Source organism: Diuraphis noxia, unplaced genomic scaffold (genome assembly GCF_037042655.1).
Source record: "Diuraphis noxia isolate RWA-SAM2 unplaced genomic scaffold, SU_Dnox_SAM2 contig0005, whole genome shotgun sequence".
Lineage (NCBI taxonomy): Eukaryota > Metazoa > Arthropoda > Insecta > Hemiptera > Aphididae > Diuraphis > Diuraphis noxia.
The window spans coordinates 40,542,360-40,565,563 of NW_028301715.1; the positions used below are offsets into that span (position 1 = coordinate 40,542,360).

The 23,204-nt window shown below is 33.8% G+C and overlaps 1 protein-coding gene across 1 annotated transcript; it reads left to right on the top strand.

The window, feature by feature from the left end:
- The first annotated feature begins 1,960 nt into the window (after positions 1–1,960).
- On the top strand, positions 1,961–21,876 carry LOC107167780 (uncharacterized). Its single transcript, XM_089229099.1, has 6 exons — positions 1,961–2,452; positions 19,219–20,427; positions 20,513–20,655; positions 20,720–20,984; positions 21,065–21,236; positions 21,499–21,876. The coding sequence occupies exons 1-6, from the start codon at positions 2,182–2,184 to the stop codon at positions 21,512–21,514; spliced, it is 2,076 nt and encodes a 691-aa protein (XP_089085225.1). The 5' UTR covers positions 1,961–2,181; the 3' UTR covers positions 21,515–21,876.
- The last annotated feature ends 1,328 nt before the right edge of the window (positions 21,877–23,204 follow it).

Consider the following 23,204-nt stretch of genomic DNA (forward strand, 5'->3'; position numbering starts at 1 on the left):
ACTAAATATTAATAGGTATAATACATTATTATGTCGGGTGATTCGGCGAGCATACTCCCAATTTTTCATTTATTTATGTAATTATTTAAATTCTAATTTGTGAAATTCATAGGTTCATGTTTTCAAATTCTTCAATTTTTTTTTAAGCATTTAAAGCTTATAAATTATTAAACTTATAGTTGTTGTATGTGCCTACTTACATAAATCTAAATTCGAACTGGGACTTTCTGAGTTATTAAAATTTAATAACTCAGAAAGTCTACAAACCCTTTCTTCAGATTTCAACCGACGACGCCGTGGGGACTGCTTGCACATTAGTACTGCGAGAAACGTTATGAACCTACTATAAGATCTATAATAATATTAGTATGGCAGTATACAATAATATGTTACAAATATAATATTACCTGTGATTTTAAAATTGTATAATCTGTAAAAAGTGTACTAGTATGATAAATATAAGACTACATATTGCATAACATAATATATGTTATGGTTTATGTAAAATCATTATAAATAATTATGATTATTTATTATACTCTGTTGTCTGTTATATATTTATGTTCACCTAGAACTACGATCGGTAAACTCCTTAAGTGTATAAAAAAATCAAAGTTTTTAAAGATATGTGGTATTTTTAAGTACCTAAGCTTAATATTTCTAAAATCGAAAATTGAAGAAATATACATTATTAAAAAATAAAAAATAAAAGGGGCTTTGAGTATCATTCTGCAGTATGTATAATAGTAAATATGAGAGGTCTTATTTGTACCTTTTGTACGCAGTCATACTCTCATCATAGGCGCCAGATTTTCAAAAAGCTATTGGGTGCTCTTACCAATGTAAAACAACAGTGGCGCAAGCATTGGCGGGGAGGGAGTAATGGGTTGTACCCACCCCCATCTCCCCAGAAAAAAAGTCCTGTACGTGTCACTGATGTCAAGTATTTGTGAGTAGCTTTTCCCCCTCACTCCGTTTACTAAATTTTCTTCAAACTGGTAACAAAACATATTTATTAGTATGAGAGTCTCTCATACTAATGTATACCAATTCTGTGTTTGCTTGATTTATGTACTTAGATTTAAATAATAAAATCGTCATTCAATTGATGTAAGCTATCAAAAAAAGAGTTTGATCAATAAAAATTTGCATAATCAAAATCAAAATTTGCAGCCTCATAAATCTAGAACTTCTAAATATACAATAAAAGAGTGACTACATTTTAATTGTTTACGCATTGCTAAATATGATATATATTATATAAAACATCGTTAGAATCTTGAAATAATATTTTTCAACTTCGAATGTACATATAAATACACATAACTCTTATATGGAGGATCAAAAGTTCTTAGAGTATTTTACAAATATGTATAATTACCATAATGTATTTCACATACCTATACGTTTTATTATAAGTGTATTGAAATATTATATAAACTGTTTATAATATACCTTCTACAGATTAAATTTATGTATGATATATTTATTTATTTAACTATAGTTTTATTTAATCTATGATAATACAGTGTGTATAGTCAACTATATCATAGAATAATTATCGACTATAATAGTCTAACCCTAACGCAACGACACTTTTTGTGTGCGTCCATATCGTGTTTTCTCAAAATATGTTAAAAGGTAAAAAAATGTGCAGTCGTATGCACCGAATGCTGCAACTGCAGCAAAGGTGACCGCTGGAAACGCTTTTTATCGGAACATGCGATCTCCGCGTTGTTTTTGTGATACAGGTGAACCTACCTGCGCATAATAATTATAGAATACGAGCAAAATGCCGCCGCCCGGTCAGCGCGGTCACGTAATTAGTACGCGCGCGGGGACGGCGGCGGCGGGAGAGACGGTGCCAAACGTCGCGCGGCCGACAAGGTTTAGGTCACGGCCCACGTGCAGGAGGGGCGAACGGATTGGCCGCCGCCGTGCGATATAAATATAAAAACGCATCCGCGACCGTGACACTGGACCACGTCGAATCGAATCGGTCGGTGTACACATCACACTGCACGAGTCGTCCGGGCCGCAAAACGTTTCGCCGTTACACTCGTTGCGCACCAGACGGACCGACAGACAGATAGCCAGACGGACGGACGGACAAACGTACGACAGCTCGTCCAGTAAACGTACACACCTGTGCCGTACAGCATACACTGCGGCCACGTCGAAATGATTGCAGGCCACAGACTGTGCCTGTTGACGCTCGTCGTCCTCCTGGCGGCCACGCAGACCCTGCAGGCCACCTCCCCGAAGCCCGACAGGGGACTGGTCCGGTTCGCCGACAACCAGCACATCCCAGTCCGGCCGAAAGCCGCCGTCGAGCCGGCCAAGCCGAAGTCCTCGTCACCGACCAAATCGAAAAAGCCGTCAGCACCCGCGCAAGCGGTCACCAAGAAAAAGACGCCCGTCAAGCCTTCCGTCGCTGCCGCGGCCGTCAAGAGTGAGTATACATGTTCTTATCGTTTTTTATTTATTTTTTTATCATCGTGAAAAATAAGTAATATGCGAATGATTAATTTAATTATATTATGGTTAGGTAGTAAAAAAAAGTCAGTATAAAAGTCATCGATTTTGCCGTTTGTCATTTATGACCAAAAAATAGTAACTGATGATAATTTGTATATGAAGATACTCTCGTGCGCTAAATCTAAATAATTAATTTTTGTGTTTGAAATTCCTTCCTTCTTGTATTATGATTCTTTTTTCATCAGGGATTAATAGTATTACCTTAAAATTGTTTTCACTGAAATAAACAGAATATCCCGGGACGTGATTTACGTATAGACGTATAGTATAATATTATGATTGTAATATTTTTGGGGGGATTAAATTTACCAACTAAGACTATTTGTTCCGAATCTATTGATCAATATGATATTATCCAGCCATGAAGGGATTTTTTCCCGTTTGAAATACTCGTTTTCGCATAGCAGCAGAAAACAATCAATATAATAATGTGCACTTTCAAATACAATATAATAATTAATTACATACATTTATACCTTTTTTTTTAAAATAATAGGTATTAGCAAAGTCTAGCTAATAACTAGCTAAACTCTATAAGGTCTAATAGGTCTATATATAAATTGGAGTGTAGTTATTTACTTAGTAATATCTTCGTAAATTTGCCAAAACTTCGTCCGAATAGAGACGATAATATGGACCGTGTGTTATTGATAATATTATGATCAGTGTTTAACGATAAATGTCGAATTGAAATTTAACTTTTGATTTCCTGGTACAAACAGTATACAAATGAATTTAGCTGTACATTTAAATGTAGTATTTAACAAATGTTTATTGAAATAAATTTATCATAAATAGCCTCCCATTATAAATATATCATACTCACTATTAAACAAAAACTTTTCTTTGTAGTTAACATCAATAAACTGATTCTATAATTCAATTTCAAACGTACATGGAAGTATATTTATGAAGTTTATGCTGTCAATGAAGTCTTTCAATTGGTTTTACATTAATATGATTTGACTTAGGCCTTTTTTTAAAGAGTGCGCCAAAAATGTTATTTTTTATATTAAATAAAAATATTATTTATACTGTTGACACCTAAAATTATATTTCAGCAAAAATTAAATACAACTATAAAATACTAGTTTATAGATTTTTCTATAGTTTTCTTAAGCGAAAAGAAAACTACAATTAAGAACGAAAAAACTTATATAGTATGAGCTGTATCAAGCTTCTTTCTAAATCGATTTCCAAAAGTTTGGTTATAAATTTCATTATAAATAAATATTAAATTCACTATTAATACAGAAATCTAACACACTTCACTACGACTCCATTATGTAGACTTTTATAATAGAGTTGCTTTTATTAATAGAGATAAAAATTGACAAAACTAACGTTTTTGTAATACCAGTCATCAATAAATATTAACTAGTCGTGAAGTTTAGATTCAAAAATTGTACAAAAACGGAAAAATACTGTCATTTAATATGATATGATATAGCCATTACCGTCCAGCTTAATTGAAATATATCGTTATAAGTATCGCCTGCAGTTAAACATCTTAATGCATTTTTATATTATTAACCTACACAAAATTATTTTAAAAAAACAGGATTTCAAATTTACATATCAACTTCCTTTACTACAATATTTTATATTGATCATTGAACGTATATAATTAAATCAAATTCCATTAATAAAATACATCAACTACCTATGTGATATTTTGTAATAATTATAATTATTATAAGAAAACTACGTCATGTTTGTTTAGCATCAGAAATTTTATCGTTCGATTTTAGCACTCGTGACATTCTTTTCTTTTGTTCATTATTCGGTTTTCGACAGATTGATAGTTCATCGTTTGCACATGCATATATATTATATATGCATATTTATATTGATGCAAAAAAGTTTAAATATAATATTACGATTGAACAAGGTCATTCGCTGACCGGACAACCAGTTTTGTAACAGTCATAAAAATAATCCTAAATAACGGGTCGTTATGAAATCGCCTTATGCTGTCATCGGCACACATCCATAATCAAATAATAATATCCTCCGTACCATTCCGAAAAGATGCGCGACTTTGAAGTGCTAACGACCGTACCTATAAAAAAAAATATTTATATATAGATGCGATTTTTAATTGGTCGTATTTACCTACCTCCGGTCGGCCATCGTCTCGGATGACTAATCCATAAACGTTTAGTAATTCATCGAGACGTCTCGTTATTACTTATACATCTTCGAAGAAGAAAAAATCCGTTCAACAGCAAAAAAAAAAAATCGCTTTTATAAAAAAAAACTCGTATCGCAAAGAATAATAATAAGAAAAAAATATATATAAAAATAATAATAGGTTGTGTGATTCGACGTAAACAAACAGTCAGCATCCGGCCGGTGGCAATCGGCAATAATAATTCAAAACGGCACAATACAGGTTTCCCAGCAAAGTTTTTCCATCGCGCTCATGTATAGTCACCGTACAGCCTTATACAGCTATATATCACGTGTAGTAAATATATACGCGTAATACGTGCGGTAAACACTATTCGATCGAAGAGACGTTATTAATTTTTGAACTTGATTCGCGTAGCAGACATATAAATATATTATTATTATTATTGTAACAACGAAACGAATAGGTATAAAGAATAATAGGACGTTTACGGCTATGCGAAAAAAAAAATAATAATTCGAAATATAAAAATACTTTTAATACTATTATTATTTACTTCGGTTCCCATCGTATTTATACTGCACGCCGCACACATCCAGATCATTGGTCATGCAGTCGTCTGGCGGCCGCGCGATGATGTTTCACACATTACGTACGACACTCACACAAACGAGACGAGAATGTGTTATAATATTATTGTTGTGCGTATGTGAAACGTCGGTGTGTGCGTGATTGATGGTGAGAAGCCGTACCGATACATGCGAGTGCCAAAACTGTGGCGTTAAAGTCTCTGCCAAACCGTTTATACACTGCCTATATATTATAACCTGCAGTATTCACCGATCTACAAGCGTAGTATAATATAAACACGCATTTTCGATGTTTATCTCGAAACCATTCGGATCACGTTTGAATTATCAAATTGTTTTTTCTTTTATCTGTTTTTCGATAGTTACTTATACGACTATACATATATTTGAGTTACACAAAAACAAAAAATAAAAAACGAAAATCGTTTGAATATAATGTATTTATTCAAAATAATAATATTGATACTACCTATATTATAATAATATATTACACGATGGTGGAATACCACTTGTCATATTCCCACGGGAAACATGCAGATTGGCCTGACGGTCAACACTGCAACAGTGAATTATACCAGCATATAAATATATAATATACATTTATAGATATCTACCTATACATGAATACACAATATATAATATATATATATATAGTCGATACACCGCGCACCCGTGAACGGTGCCTACGTGTCTGTCAGACTTAACGTGTTTCTCACTGCAGTATATACATACACATATTATAATTAATATACATGGACCAGAAAGTCTTACTGGTTTTCGGGATGATAATATGATGGCGCGCATGTTCATAATACAGTTTTGGCTACGGTGGTCGGTCGATGCACAACTCGAGGAGAGGGACCCCTCCGACCACAACAGACGACATACAACATCATCATCGCCGAGATTGCATACACCTGTTTTTTATTCATCATCTTCTATCTTCTCGTTATATTATTGCAATATTCTCGGTATTTTATTATTATTATAATTTTTTATTAGGGGGCCAAACACGTTTTTCTGTATATATGTACAAACCTACACTGGCGGTGCAGCACTAACCACTAACGGCGGATTTCCGTCGACGGTTATTGATTTGTCAGGCACCAATACGCACGAACCCGAAATGTCCGGTTCCGTGGACATCATTTACGTTATATGCTATGTACAAGAAGATGCAAGTACGCAACTGCAGGAAGAAATTGTGTTTTAATACCTTCACGTTAAACAGTTGGTTTCCGTTATTCATACGGTGATTTTTTTTTTTGAATGTTTTTTACATAACCGTTTTTATATAAGTATATACCCATTCTAATATTTATGCATATAAAAATATACTTTTATCCATACGTACTATTATCAACTCGAGTCAGTCGCGCATCCGTTTCAATACGTCGATCCAAATGATACGTTTTATCATATACCAATTATGCCCATGGTCGTTATCGGTAACACCCTAACATATAACTTGTAAAGCAGACATGTACAAATAACTACATAATATTATGTGTTGTTATATACTCGTTTTGATCTGCAGTGAAAGATATTTACATATGACTGTATGATGAATACTGTGTATTATAGTAATTTTCGTACTCCGGCACTTAATAACAATGAGCGATTTCTTATAACCTATAGGTACCAAGGTACCTATATACATATATATATATATATATTATATACATCTTATGTTATATTCAACGCGATCAAAATATTATACATGTCATACAGGTATAGAGGTACTACACATATTATATAGATACTAATTTATCTAACCAAAGCGCGCCGAGAACGGCTTCATTATTAATTCTGAACATTCGATTCTAAATTCCTATATAATATATTGCTATATATAATTTGATAACATACATTTTGTCTGATGTTAAAATACACGTTACACGAAAACCTAATGTTTGACACGGTACAGCGTATCTGAATCGATTGCAATTAATTTTAAATCCATGTAAAGACGTTTGTATACTATATACACGAATTTACATAATCCGTTAAACCTATGCCGGATGATGTTCTACAAGTAAAATAGAATTATATTTTTTAAGTCCATCACTGACAGTTGTGTATTTGAAACGTCAACTTTAGATATCTGCTATACTCTAACTGAACCAGTACCTTTATAATAATATAGCAGCTAAATGTTTGATTTTGATTTTTGAATTGAAAAATTAACGTGTTAGCGAATCACGAAACGCGGGCGTGGGTATCATAAACAGCCTAAATCGTTAATTTAGAAGGTTTTACCGTTAAGTTGATTTTTAGAATGAAAAAAAAATAACCCGTCGTATTATTATAATTACAACCCACGCATATTTTTGTTTTCGATGTAGTTTTGTTTCGAAGTTTATAAACAAAAATCGCGGTTTTTTATTACACTCGAAATGTTGAATTCAAACATAAAAAACTATGATTACCTATATAGGCTTTTTATTTTACCTGACCATGACATCCGTCTGTTCCTATTGGCTGTTTATAATAATATTCTTTATACTCTTATAATATAATATTATAAATTTATAATGTATATAATATTTCGAAATCGATCCCGCCGTTGCTATATACTTGAAATTTGAATATCCTATTAGTGGCTATTGTCATTTGAACACCTCTTCGACGTTTCACACATTGGCATTAGTAAGTAGAAATAAATATGCCAACGAAAAGATTTATCGATCTATTTAATACATCGTATTAATTATTATGTATAAATCCTGTGCATAAAAGCAGAATACATTATAACATAATAATATACGCTCGTGGTAGACAGCAGTGTTGTGTCGCGTTCTCATTTTGCATTTTCGCAAACTCAAAATCTACATAATTATGCATTTTCCGCGACATCGGAGCTGGGGGCCCTTTTCTATATATTATCATATTGCAGGAAATCAGTTGACGCACAGTGTACAGCGAAGATGTAAAATCTCAAAATGGACTTTCCGTCGCAAACCACTCTGCCCACATAATAATAATAAGAATAATAACGTAATAACACTATACCTATATATCAGAAGCTCGCTTCAAATCCGATGTCGCGAAACTGCTGCTGCAGCCGGCACTTATTCGATGACGTTACACGGCGGTTCGGTCGTGGAGTCGTTAATTTCTTTTACATATGTCGTATTCTTGTATAAATTTTTTATACGTCTTATATTATATTATTTGCAACGGCGCGGTGTGGCCTGATGCAGCACAAGTTGACCGCGATGGTCCGTTTTTATTTATGGCTTCCGGCCCGGAATGTTGATCCTATACATATATCCCGTGTCGCCGGGATATACAATATATAATATGCCGGGCGCATATTTAATCGTATCGAACTTTCCAAAACCATTAACATTGTAAGCGGCCGAGCACATAGTAATACTATAATAATAATATAATATACGCGCGTATTCGACCGCGTTCTATATAAGTGATACGTCATGTCGCAGTCGTCTGAGCGTCGTCTCTACCGTCGTGTGTAACCGTGTAGGTACACACATTTGATAATTTTATTTATTTATACAACTAGTTCCGTATCGGCTATAAAATAACATTATGTAGGCCGTTTTCTACGAGCGTGCGCGTATACGTCATACAAATGAGTCGCTTATATATATATATTTATAGACTAGTTACATTTTAAAATGCTATACATTGGATTATATAAACGAACATCAAAGATGAATACACCTGATAAGTACCTACGCACGGGGTTGATGGTGGTAGGGTATGTTTTTTGTCCATTCTAAATGAACTCGGAACCTAGAATTTTTTTTGCAAATTAAGATGTTACTCGAGACTATTCTAGTTCATGTGAAGGTTTTTTTCAAAACTTAGTTTGTTGAAAATGTTAATTGTAAATAGTAGCAACTAGTAGACTTTAAACATCCACTTGGTGGACTGCTGAAAAAAATGTATTAAACAAAAGAGTCATAATATAAATATTTCCAGGTGTTATTGAAACATTTAAATTGTTATCTTTAGCTGAAAGAATATTATAGAGTTTTGCTTCATTTATTTTGGTTTAATAACTTTATGTGCATGGTATTCTATTAATTCTCTTCGTATAAAGTATTTTCAAAAAAATTTCATCTGCAAGTATAAAAATATACTGATCGTTATAAACACAATAATTAGGTCAATTGGTATCCATAATATTTACTTTTGATATATTATTATATGCAATTTAAGCACTCACTTTATATTCACTGATTAATATATTACCCTATGGTAAGTACCTATATATTTATTTAAAAATATATCACATAAATTGGTTTTAATTTTTTTTCTGAATCAAACGGACTGTCAAGAATTTATACTACGTATACCTATATTTGCACCTAATATCATATGTAGGTATATTGTATATTATGTACTCAAATACATCGCCTACCGGTGCAACAAAAACTTTTTTCCGAGACGTCTCGATTAATTTCACGGATTTTCGTTTGGTCATCGCGTAACTATATATAGGTAGCTGTACCTCGGCCACTCGTGTATGTATATACACCATGTACATCTATCAGTCATCTTGTATATACTCGCGTATTTTACAACAATAATAATAATTTCACACGCTAAACAATTATACGGACACACGTGGATGGTATAATAAAATATAATAATACGATAACGGACTGTCCGTCCGGGAGGCGGTGATGCTGCGTAAAATTAAAAAAAAACAAACAAACAAACAACAATATTACAACGGACAGCAGCCACTGTTACTCGTTTGCGAGGAAATTTGCGACCAGCGCCAGACATCGGTGTTTCTGAATAAATTCTCAGACCGACTACCTCTATATATAACACGCACTTATGGTCTCGTACTGACCGCCGCCGGTCGCATTACATTTATTATTGTTATTACTATTATTATATTATACGAGATAGAAACCTACAGGATGATAATAATATAATCGTATATACCCGCCTTCGTCGTCAATTATAACATTATCATTGTTTCGTTGTCGTTGCTTCTACACGCTGCTGTTGTGCTATCGGACGGTGGAGAATCGCATACTTGCAGTGCACCTGCATGGTCCATCATACTGCACACACTGCACCACGTCACGCTGCAAAAGTTTCTACGGGTCGATTTTATTTTCCATTACCTTTTTCATTATTTTTGCGCCCGACGACTCCGCGTATCTGGCAAATGCGGAAATACTATCAAACAGGTCCGTCGATCGTTATAAACCGCATACAATATACGATCACTGCGAGACAATTTAATAAAGAATACAATAAACATTTTTATTATTATTGTTATTTTCTAGAAGTGAGGTTTTTTTGTTGCTGTTTTATTGCATATTTACATTATGGAATGAGGCATTTCGATTAAGGCAATCATTATAATATTATGAATTTAGATTCTTGCGCGGGCAGAGTGACTTAATTTTACGTATTTACGTTCAATACTTGTATTTATTTATCTTACTATAGTATTACACGTATTGTGTAGTGATTACAGTATAAAATAATCTTATTGTACCACTGCGTCATTGAAAAACGCCTCGCCACTTTTGAAATGTTGACATCATTATGTCGCTCGATCGCCGCTTTACCACCTTTGAAATCGGCCGAATTGAGTGTGCGCGAAGACATTTTTCACGTAGCTACGGTTAGGGCGTGCAGGTAATCTATACGCAAACCATCATCGGCCGGTCCTTCTTTTTCGCCTCGACCACCCGCCGTCGGATTGTTTTGATGGCGAAGATTTATTCGCATTATTATTATATTATATTACGCCGCGTGTTTAAATCGCATTGGTTTTTCATTATATTTTTTACGCACCACTCGTAAATCGTCGTTCGTCTACGGTATTCCAACGCCGTATCGAATGTTTATGCGTTCCCGCGCGCGGTCACATGCCCACATTATAATATATTACCTTTATTATTCGCGTCTACTTGTTAGCTGTAGATAGGACATATAATGCGTCTAAAACGGATAATATAAAATCGAATCGCTGCAGCCGACCATTATTATTATTCCCGGTGTGTTTATATGTATAAACAGATGGGTTTTGCGGCACAAAGACTTTTTGTTTAGTTCTAAATGACGGTCGAAGCCCGAAGGTCGCGATTTTTTCCAATTCCTTAGCTGGTAACTTCTAACTGGTAAGTATATAGTACCTACTCATAGACGGAGACGGTTCAATGATTCGAACATGTACTTCTCTGCGGGCCGCGGCGTACATCATGCAATATTGATGTCGTTAGCCGGGACCCAGTTGGATGCATAATAAATGTATATATAATAATAAACTATAATATTATCCACCTTGGCCGGGACGTAAAATTATTATTGTGAAAATGTGTAATCGGCGTAAATGACGCCTATCTGATGACTGTACTTTATAATATTATTCATGTATTATTATTACTATTGGAGGTGCTCGGTCATCATCGACTTGACGTCTGTCGCCTCACCCGAAAATTAACATCATCGTTATACGTTTTATCGCCGAAAACGTGCATTGCGACATTTTACTCGACTATTAGGTACACGTCAGAGTCGGTCACAAAATTCGCGTTTCCGTTCCCGTCCGCGTTCGACGATGTTACGACCTCTGAACATCATAATAATAAGCACTGTACGCGTTTATGAAGTAATTTAATCACGTCAGAGTTTTTTATATTCCAATGTATTGACTATTGAGATCACGGGGCTAAACCAATGTCACCGACGAAATATGCAATTCAATTGGACGCAACAATGACCGAATTTGTTCCGACGAACTTTCGTCTTAATGATACAACTATTTTTTGGAGAAAAAAATGCACTCATGCACTCTAATACTTATCGTGAGGAGGGGGGGGGCGATCGCCTATTTCCAGTTAAACCATCATGGATCGTCGCGCCGCGTGTGCAAAATAATTTGATTCCCCGGGAACATGAAACGGTTGGCGAACGCGTCCGTGCCGCGCCGGCATTCCAGCTGATCCGTCTGCGGCGAACGGTTATCGTTAGCCACTGGCCACCGGCCACTACTATATTGTGCGCACGACACGCGGCCGGGTCAGCCGAGCGAATAACAATGATTGTAATTAAAAAAAACGATCCCGTACGACCGCTGAACACAATCGAACGTTGTATCGACAACGTAATAACTAATAATAACAATAATAATATTATAGTCGACGACTATCTCCTAACCATCTTGGCGGCGGCTTACCCGTACAGATTATATTATTATTATATTTATGTATAGTGTGCGACGCGATCCGTTCATTCCGGATTCCGTTTCTGCGCGCGTGTAGAACATTGAGCCGGGTCGTGTTCGCACGGGCGGTGGCGGCGGCGACAATAATGAGCAAGATAGAAATCTTGTCTCGTCCCCGCGCGACGCGATTGTATCGGTTCCAAAGGGGCCACCGGGTTAACCTCGTGTGCTGCAAATCTAACCGACCGCCACAATGATGTTCTGTTATTTATAATATTATTATGTTGTATCTATTTGCGGCACCGTTCAACGAGGAATAATTACTCACAACCACTTATCACAACGCGCGCACGGTTTATATCATCATTATTATATTATTTTTATTGAAAACCGACAGTAGTCCAAAGCACAATAGGTACCTATTAGTTTTCAGACACAATGCGATATAATATTACATAAAATACGACATGTCAATTAAATGATTTCATTAAATTATATAGAGACTTGAGTTAGTATACGACAAAATATAAGCAAACAATAATCAAAGTTGGTGTGTTACAACTTACAACGTTACAAGTCATTTAGGTATATAAATAGAAATTGTTATGTTAGGTGAGTGTGAGTACTGAATATTTAAAAAAAAAAATGCAGAATTCCGTCGTCGTCACTGTTGTTACTGAAAAAACCTTAAAAAAAAATTAAATAATTATGTGGCATACAGAAACAGATTTTAAAATTAAGCTGGTTGATTTACATAATATTAAATATTTTTCAGTTACCATGACTTGTAAGTTAAAACTGTTGTTTATCGTGAAAATATAAGAACCATAAATCCCCCCGTGCCTTAGTGCCTAATAACATATTATTATTACTAGCAATAATCAGTGAAATATTATAAAATTTAAAGGTTATTTACGCACGTAAATATCGACAAATCCGGCGTGGGTCAAACTTTTTTGATATTTTACTCGAATGATGTGCATCATAAAATACTTTTCCCCTCGCTTTTTACTGATACGCAACAAGATCAACTCTTACGAATTATGCCTCTTATAGATCACAATTATTGCCCCGGGATCAATTGCATCGCGGTCACGATTTAAGAGTAAACGGGTAATTATCTAAGATTTAACTGTGCGGTGCGCAGTCGACAATCGACTCCCGTCGTCGGATGTAGTATACCTCTGCGGTTGATTTACCGCACGCGCGTCTCATACCTATATACATATACATCGTAATGTGATAAAAAACGCACGGAAATCAATTTGATTACTTACCCATTAGCCGCCTATTATGATGGTTGGTTCGACGTGCCCGAGTCGGACAATATACTTTTTATACGCGTACCGGTTACCCATACGCTGCTATTACCCATTTAATATTACACGCATCGGATCTATCGATCAGTGTTATTGTGTTGTATTACACGCGCGTACACCTCTGCGTAGTACCTACCCATTGCCCGCCGTTGTACGCTTAAGCCTTAAGACGACAAACGCGCAAGTGAATCATGTTTAACCAATCCTACGTGTAGAAAATCACTGTCACGTGTCCAGCGTGGGTTTATTCGCACACCGTCATATTATTATTATATATAACACACTTTCTACTGTCGCTCGCCTCGATCGGACAGCTGATATACAACGCACACGCACACGCATCGTATCGACGCGCCACTGCGCCTGTTTAATAGTAATATATCATATTATTTGTACGCGTATAATATATATATCACGATAGTCGACGCGACGGCGGTATTCGGTAACGGTAAAATACTAATCCGATTTTTTCTCTCATAGTTTAGAAAAAAAAAAAAAAATGACGCGATCTAAATTCGTACCCATATATTATTATTATTACTATGACGTTGTGTATATAATATTATATATTCCCGACACGTAAGTATATAGGTATATCATATTATACATATACGACCTACACGGTCGCAGCTATGCGTATATAGTCTATTATACATTGAATAGTTATTGAATTATACCTATTATAATATCATATTATTATATAATACGGGCTCTGTTCTAGGCAGACTGCAGGCCGAGCCCCAGAATGAAAATTATAGACTTAGGTATATATATATACATCAATAATGATCATATCCGAAACCACTTGGCAGACCTCCTGTACGGCGGCGTAAAATGAATTCGAGTTTTGGGCGTTTTAGCGGTGTATACGTTGTACACACACGCGTGTAGGTTTTATAAAAAAATCTGTTAACGATCCTCCGAGGCGGTCTCTCTATATATCTGTCTCTTTCACTGGACGCAGATGGTTCCTTCCAGTTCGATTAGTGGAAATACGTACTTCGTTTCGTGTAAGACATAAAACTGTGATTTATATATTATACGAATAGTATAGACAAAGTGCCTAGCCGTACATAATACCCATCGTACGCCATAATATATATTATAGGAGGCACCTACATGTATAATAGTAATAATAATGATGATAATAATATTATATTATTTTTATATTATAATATTATCGTCGTTTGCGCGTCTCCCGCGTTCGCGGACTGCGGCCGGCGACGCGGGCGGCGGCGTCTAACATAATATATTTTATGCTAAACAGCGTGTCTGCGTGTGTTTCGAATACTTTCGATGACGGTGTAGGTATCTATATAATAATAATATTATAATATTATAATACGTACGCGGGTGTGCCGTCGACCGATAAGATCGCAGACCGCAGTAAAGCCGGGCTTACGGAATTTCGTTTTGTTGTTTTTTAAAATGCAAATCCGACGCGTCGATCGCGGGAAATTCGCTGCTGATGGTGCATTATTCATCTTGATCCACATAAACCCACCGTCGACGCGTGCGGTTATTAAATGCATTTGCAACCCGTTTTATCGTATTATGATAATATTATTATATTAAAATGACATACGTCTATATTATTATTATGTATCCGTGGTTTTGACACGACTCCGCGTCACACTCGGCGCACGCTTAGGATTAAAATCGAAGAAAAGGATTTAAATTCCAAAACTGCAGCAGGCACACGACAGTACCATAAGTTCGGGTGACCGAGAAGAAATGATACACGCAACCATTGTTGGATAGTAACTTATTCTTTTTTATTAATTAAATTATTATTACCCTTCAAATTTGTTATAAATTCATTCTTAAGTTATTGTTTTTTGTGTTTGGTCAAACAACATTACTATAGGTACCTACCTAATTATTTTCAAAAATATCATTAGTGCTGAATCATAATGCCATCATAAAATGTTTATTTAAAGAAAAATAATATTGTTTAACACAATTTATTCTTTATAATATTGTGAATATATTGTTAGTGTTAGAAAATCTCGATATTGTTATTACAATATATATATTATCAATTAGGTCTTAAAATATACTTAAAAAAAGTAACAAAAAATACGTATAAATTGCTTTTACAAAGTAATTTCGTTAAAATAACTTACAACTTAAGTATAGTTATTTCAAAACTGCCACACATGCAATGTCAGTTCATATAATCTGTTTAGATATTTATAAGAACATAATATCATAATTACTATGATACGTTTCCTATTTATGATAAAACAGTTTCGTATAGGCCGTTAAATGCATTATCCCGATTGCAGTTAATACTTTACGATATGCTAATGGTTATATTCACGTAATATACATATACACTCAATTCTGAATGGTTTTATATAATAAATAATATAAACAACAAGCTCTGATGAAGATTTTAAAAACAATATAATATAATAGCTACTGTGATCCATGTGCTATATATACGTATAGGTTACTTATATACGGCTCTACATGTCTATGTGTTTTATTTTTTACCGTTGTAATAACAACACAATATGCTTAGCCCAATAGCCCAGTGGCCTTTATTTATTACAACTACCAAATTATTATTATTATTGTTATTATTATTGTTGTTACCACTAGCACCACTCGACTAGTATAAATAAGCCCGACTTTTCAATAATGATTAATAATGAAAATATTTATTTGTGTTACAAAAGATGGATTCATAGAATATTCAGTTTGTCTAAATGTATTATGTCAATATAATATTATTTAAAAAAATAATGTTAACCTCCGGCTCAGTTTTCCGTTACTGTTGAACTGCATAGATACCGGTTTGAACATTTCAAATAGATTTTTACTTCACTATCGAACACTAAAACAACCGTACCACGATCATTCATTATTTGTGATTTCCCATATTACTCTATTTATTTTACTCATACTATAATTATTATTTTTAAAACTCCTTGGTAGCCTACTACAACTTTTTTTTTTACTTATTATTTAAATCTCTTTTAAAGCATTATGGTTTTAATCACGCAGTACAAACAATTTCATATAAAATGTACATTAAATATTCATAATATTTATCGCATTCAGCATAAATAATTACAAAGAGATAATTCTGAAAAAATATAATTTTCACTTATAATATCGAAGCTCTATAATTTTAACAAGCTGTCTGTTTTTCTTGTGTCGCTTGCCAATATTATATTCTAACTCGTGACTATTAAGAAGATAAAACGGTTTATTCAAGCCATTAAGGACAACTGAATAGGCAACTTAAATAACATATTTATGTTGTGCAGAAAAACAGGTCCAAGATGTATAAATAATCATTATTATTATAGAGTTATAGACGTTTCGCATTCGATAAATAAATCCCAACATGAACAGACAAGAGTTATGGTAATTAAAAATGATTATAAATTCGCAATAACTCCGCTGATTTATTTACACAATAACCCTTACCTATACATTTCAGTTTTTAACGATAAATTCGCGTTTAATATATATTTTTTTTTTATTATTATACCTACTCACGTGAATAAACAAAAATTGATTTGATATATATGTAAATTTTATGATATGCAATTCAATTTCGTCTTAAATAACAGACGTCATTCCGTTTTCTCACCTTGCAAATTAGATACTATATAGGTATAATGGTAAAATAAAATACAATATTATACTGTACAATTTTTTATAAAAGCAATGAATTTAACGTCTATTAATAATTGATAGTAATTTATAATAGCAAATAATATACACTTCTGAGTGTATTTTTAACAATATCTCGTCAGTACAACGAACTGAACAGTTAGCGTTCGTGCACAAAATATTTCTAGTAAACGGTACATTTTTTATAACAATATAGGTACTATTATTGTAAACCAATCGTCACACAATTGTTTACACATTCCGGCGTATACCTACTCTGCCATATTAGGTTCCATCCGTGGTTTACTTAGGTAGATATCTACGCCCCGAGAAAATACGCTCAATGGTACCACTTATTGTGTTATATGACGAATTTTTTTCGAGCTTCTGACTTGAGTGTGCTTACGTGCACGTAAATAGCAAAAGTGTGCAAGCCACGCGAGAACAGTATACGATGAGGCAGGTGAGATTTAACATCAGAGTGGTTGAGTCAAAACAACCGATCATCTGCGTGGTAAATTTACAATATATACTATATATGATATATACATAAACATAGTTCCTTTTTAAATGGAAACCAGTTCCTACTACGCTATACGGTGATATGGTTTTTTTGGCTATTACTTTTATTTATTTATATGAATTTTAGCTCACATTACAACCACATTTGAATTTATATCCGAGATGATGATAAAATAAATAAATAAATAAAAACATAAAGAATTATCGAAAACCACTTACGTGTGAGATTTCAAGTGGCCAAGGTTCAACGTCCCTAAGCCGTTTAAGAATGTGGCAAAATGTCAACAGGATTTTCACAAATAAGCATGTGTATAATTTATATTATATACCTGGTCGGTAACAACACTCTACCCAAGAAAAATACAAAATATCCAATAACAATAATCAAATAATCGCAATAGAATAATAATAATAATAATAATAATAATAAACGGATGTATAGGAACGAAAACTTTGTATTTATATACATATAATAAACTGTTAGTAAACAATCATGAATATCGATATATTTGTACATATTTACAAAACTGTTGAACTATATAATCTATCAAAACTTCTTGAAATCCCTGTATAGCCTAAAAAGTATAATAATCATTCAAATGGAGTTTATTATCGTTTTAATTTCATAAAATGATTAATCCGGAATATGGAATATTATTTTTTTTATTGAAAGTAAAAAGAATATGGTAATCGAAGAACCGTATTTCTGATTAAATCTTGACTAAAAATGTAAAAATTGCAGCTTCGTAAATTTAAATGATTAGCAGCGTCTCCAAATATATGTGACAACGTGATACTTAAAAACGGAAATAGATTTATTACGGTCAATCTGCATTCAATGTTTTCCCAAACGAGTTTATATCAACCGAAAAACAACTTGCACATGACTGCAAAAACATGTATAGTTACTATATTATGTTACTCTGATGTCATTTTTCTAAGATTTGTTATGTAAAGTACATTGGAAGTAGTATAAAATATAAATTTTAGTGAGGTTATTTTGCCGAATGAAAACCTGTTCCTAACGAATGGTCCAGCGTTTGTTATAGACCGGTTGTATAGAACGGTATATTGGCGTAAACAAAAATAGGCTTAATGCCATAATATAAATTATATATAATGTATGTATAATGTATATAAATACAGTTATAAACTTAAAACCATTTAGTTTCTTAATCCAAATGAGATAACTTGTTTATATACTATATGGTAAAGAATAATATTTCCGAATAATTTATAATATATATATATATATATACAATATTATTCACTATACAGTATACACATATATTTTTATTTTAAACTTTTTTAATTTTTCAGAAACTTCGAAACCAGTTGAAGATAAATATAGAAACGAATTCGATGAATATATGCGTCAACAAATTCAACAATGGCAAATTGCAGTTGTAAATGGTCAGCAAGTATCACCACCTCCAGGATCACAACCTTCCGGACAACCACCATCTAGTGTATGGATCCAGGTCCCAGCTAATGGATATTATCCTCCACCATCATACCCATACCCATCATATCCTCCTCAACAATACCCGCAACCGTCTTACCCGCCTCCCTCTTACCCACCACCGTCTTATCCACCACCTTCATATCCACCCCCATCTTATCCACCTCCATCTTACCCACCACCATCATATCCACCACCTGCATACCCTCAACCATCTCCATATCCTCAACCGTCTCCCTATCCTCAACCTTCACCATACCCACAACAACCATTGTATCCACCGCAACCAGCACCGAGTCCAATTTCAGAGGAGCCGGAATTATCTACTTCTGCACCATCACAAGGAAACCCATCACAGCCAGAAGCACCAGGAGTAGTAACTCCTCAACCAGAATACCCGTCCCCACCAGCACCAGAATATCCATCACCACCGGCACCAGAATATCCACCATCTACGTCAGAACCAGAATACCCACCATCTACGTCAGCACCAGAATACCCACCATCTACGCCAGCGCCAGAGCCGGGAACTCCACCACCAGGAGTTTCTGAACCTGAAATTCCAGAACTCACTCAAGCTCCGGAGTATATTACTTCCAAACCAGAAGCCTCTACAGATCTACCAGAAGTGATACCGACATATCCGGAAACACAACAACCTGAGCAGCCTGGAGTACCTTTATATCCTGGTCAACCAGAAGAAGTACCAACCACCGTACAACCAGAAACTTCATCTGAAGCTTCTACTGATCAACCAGCCTATCCAGAAAAACCTAGTTCTGAAACCCCTGGAGAAGAACCAGAAGTCACTACTAGTGCAGGATCCACATATTCCCCCGATCCTGATTCTCCATCACCGACCGGACCGCCGTCGACAGACGCATTAAAAGCTCAGTGTAAAGAACCAAGAGGACAATTCCCAAGTGAAAGTTCTTGCAACAAGTTCATAAACTGTTGGGACGAAACAGCAGTCGAACAAACATGTCCCGCGGGATTGGTATTTAACCCAGATAAACGATACTGTGACTATCCGGCAAATGTAGATTGCGGTTCTAAGCCTATTACAGGTAAAAAATATTGAAATAATTTAAAAAATAATATGCATTATACAACAGGATTCAAATAAGTCAAATTTACCTTTTATTTTCTTAGCGGTATCTGAAAACGGCAATAATACAAAATGTCCAGATGGTTATGGAACCTACCGCAGTAAGGAAAATTGCGGAGCTTTCTATGTTTGTGTAGCTGGATCTCCAGTAGATTTCATTTGCCCCGGTGGAACAAACTACAATGAAGTACGCAATTGACAGAACAATTTATTTATCTATGTATTTGTCTATTTATTAAAATATTCTTTAGGATTTGAAAATATGTGACTATCCATACCGTGTGGACTGCAAGGGATTGCCTAGCAATCCTGAACCAATTGAAACGGCCACTGAAATCGAAGTCAACACCACGTATGCCCCCGAAATATCGTCAACCACTCCATATGTTCCACTGTCTTCAGCTGAGTCTTCGCCAGCCACTGAAGTTGTTCCGACATCGTCGACATCCACCGCTCTTGCCCCAGTCGCCGACCCAATAGCTATTTACAATTACAACTTAAGAAAAATACCACCAAGTACGCATATTTAGAATCATATTATTGCACTCACCATTAAACATGGTCAATAAAATTAACATTAACATTTTATTCCACAGGCATGGTGAATACCGGCGTGCGTTGTAGTCATAAGAGTATTTACCGACTTACACCAGACTGTTCTTCGGTAACCCTCTGCCGCAATGGATTTACTAACATACTCAACTGTGGACATGCTACCAGTTACGATATAGTCAGCCAAAAGTGTTTGCCAAGTCAAAGAGCAAATTGGTAAGTTATACATTTTTTTACATTGATTAAAATATATATATATATATATATATATAATTATATAATACTCAAAATACACCACGATCAGTTTATTTATTATCTACCTAAAAGGTACCTTAATAAAAAAAAAATAATTATTTAAATCGATACCAACGCTTTACATTTTTAATCTAAATACAATTTATTTTATGAAATAATATAAGACTCGAGTATATTGAATGTTAAATTACTATCAATAATTTGAGAATATATTTATTTTTAGCGGACGATCAGCCTAAATGCACAGAAATCAATGAGAAGTAAATGAAGACTCAACAATTGATAAAATAAACAACCCAAAAACAATCAATAATTGTATCTGTGTGTTTTTTTCAATCAACATTATTATTAAGTTATTTATTATGAAATACGTACAGTAATTCTCATTTCTCATATAATTTTTTGTGCCCTTTTGGTATATTCTTTTTTTCAAAAATCTGTAACGACATTTTATGTATACGATTTTCGGAAAAAGAAAATACTGAACACAAAAGTATAAGCGTATAATAATTTATGTTTAATAATTTATTTCTTTTTTTATGTATAATCGATATTATTCTAAAATAAATTGATCGTTTAAATACGAGTATTTAAAAAAATATATTACAAATGTGTTAATTATATTGACCTGATCAACGACCAACTTGAATGTATTTACACTGAAATTATAATATGTACATTACTTTTATAATATATTTATATTTTTTTATTGATTTCGATCATCTTAATAACTTGATATACTAAAATTGTCTTGAATTTTAAAGTGGAGTACTTCTACTAAGTCAATTTTTACATAAGGTATAGTGGTAAGGCTACGTGTATATGATTTATTTCTTACGTTTATTTGAAATATACAATACCAGACGGTTCTAAGATACCGACATATCACATTTCTCATTTGTAAAAAAATGTTTAATACTTTTTTTTAAATTAACCGGCGGCAACATAGGCAATTGGGTGCGGAGGTTATTGTAGGATTTTTGGCACACGTGTGTGGTTTTTGGCAGACTTTTGAATTTACGCACCCATAGGTTTCTGACATGCCCGATTGGGAGATGGTGGCCTAAAATTACGTTTATTTAGTCTATATTATTGTATTATTGTATATTTACTTCCATATTAACCATTGATAAGTCAATACTGCTACAGTTATTTTTGTTTTTTTTTTTTTTTCAATAACATAAATGTCAATGGTGTTGTTATCTGGTCGTTAAAAAGTTGGAAAATTTAATTCAAGGTTTTTCTGACCTTCCAAATTCCAATTAAAAAATACCAAAAAAAAATTCATTATTCGAGGTATTTTTCATAACTGTTTAAATTCAAATTTGATCAAAATAGCGAAAATTTGATAATTTGTTTGTACCTAAATAGTATTGCGTAAAAATTTATTTTTGTATTTAAGAGGGCCAAAAGGAGGAAATTTTGAGTTTTATTAATATTTTTGAATTATTGTCGATAAAATATTTTCACTTCGTCAAATAACTTGAAAATGTAATACAACGTTCCTCCTAAGTTTTTGATACTGGAAATTAAAAAAAAAAATTTAAGTGTAAATCCACAATAATATTTTATTAGCATCTAAAGTTAAAATTTATCAAAATCACGAAAATTGGCAAATTATTTCGATTTAGAAATTCATAAAAACTGTTTTATTATAATATATTTAAGAATTGACATTTTTATACAAGATAATTTATACTCATGGTATTATACTTAACACCTTATATTTATATTAAAATTATAGAAATTATGCATTTTTTTACCGAATATTGGCCCATTATGATGATTTTAAAACCAATGTGCAATGCAAAGGTTTCTCTCCAACTTCCTCACTCACTGAGTTGAAACTTTTTTGTGATTTTGATTTACAGAACCATCAGTTTTATCAAATTTACAGAACTCTTTTGTGTTAGAAATTTAGAATCATAT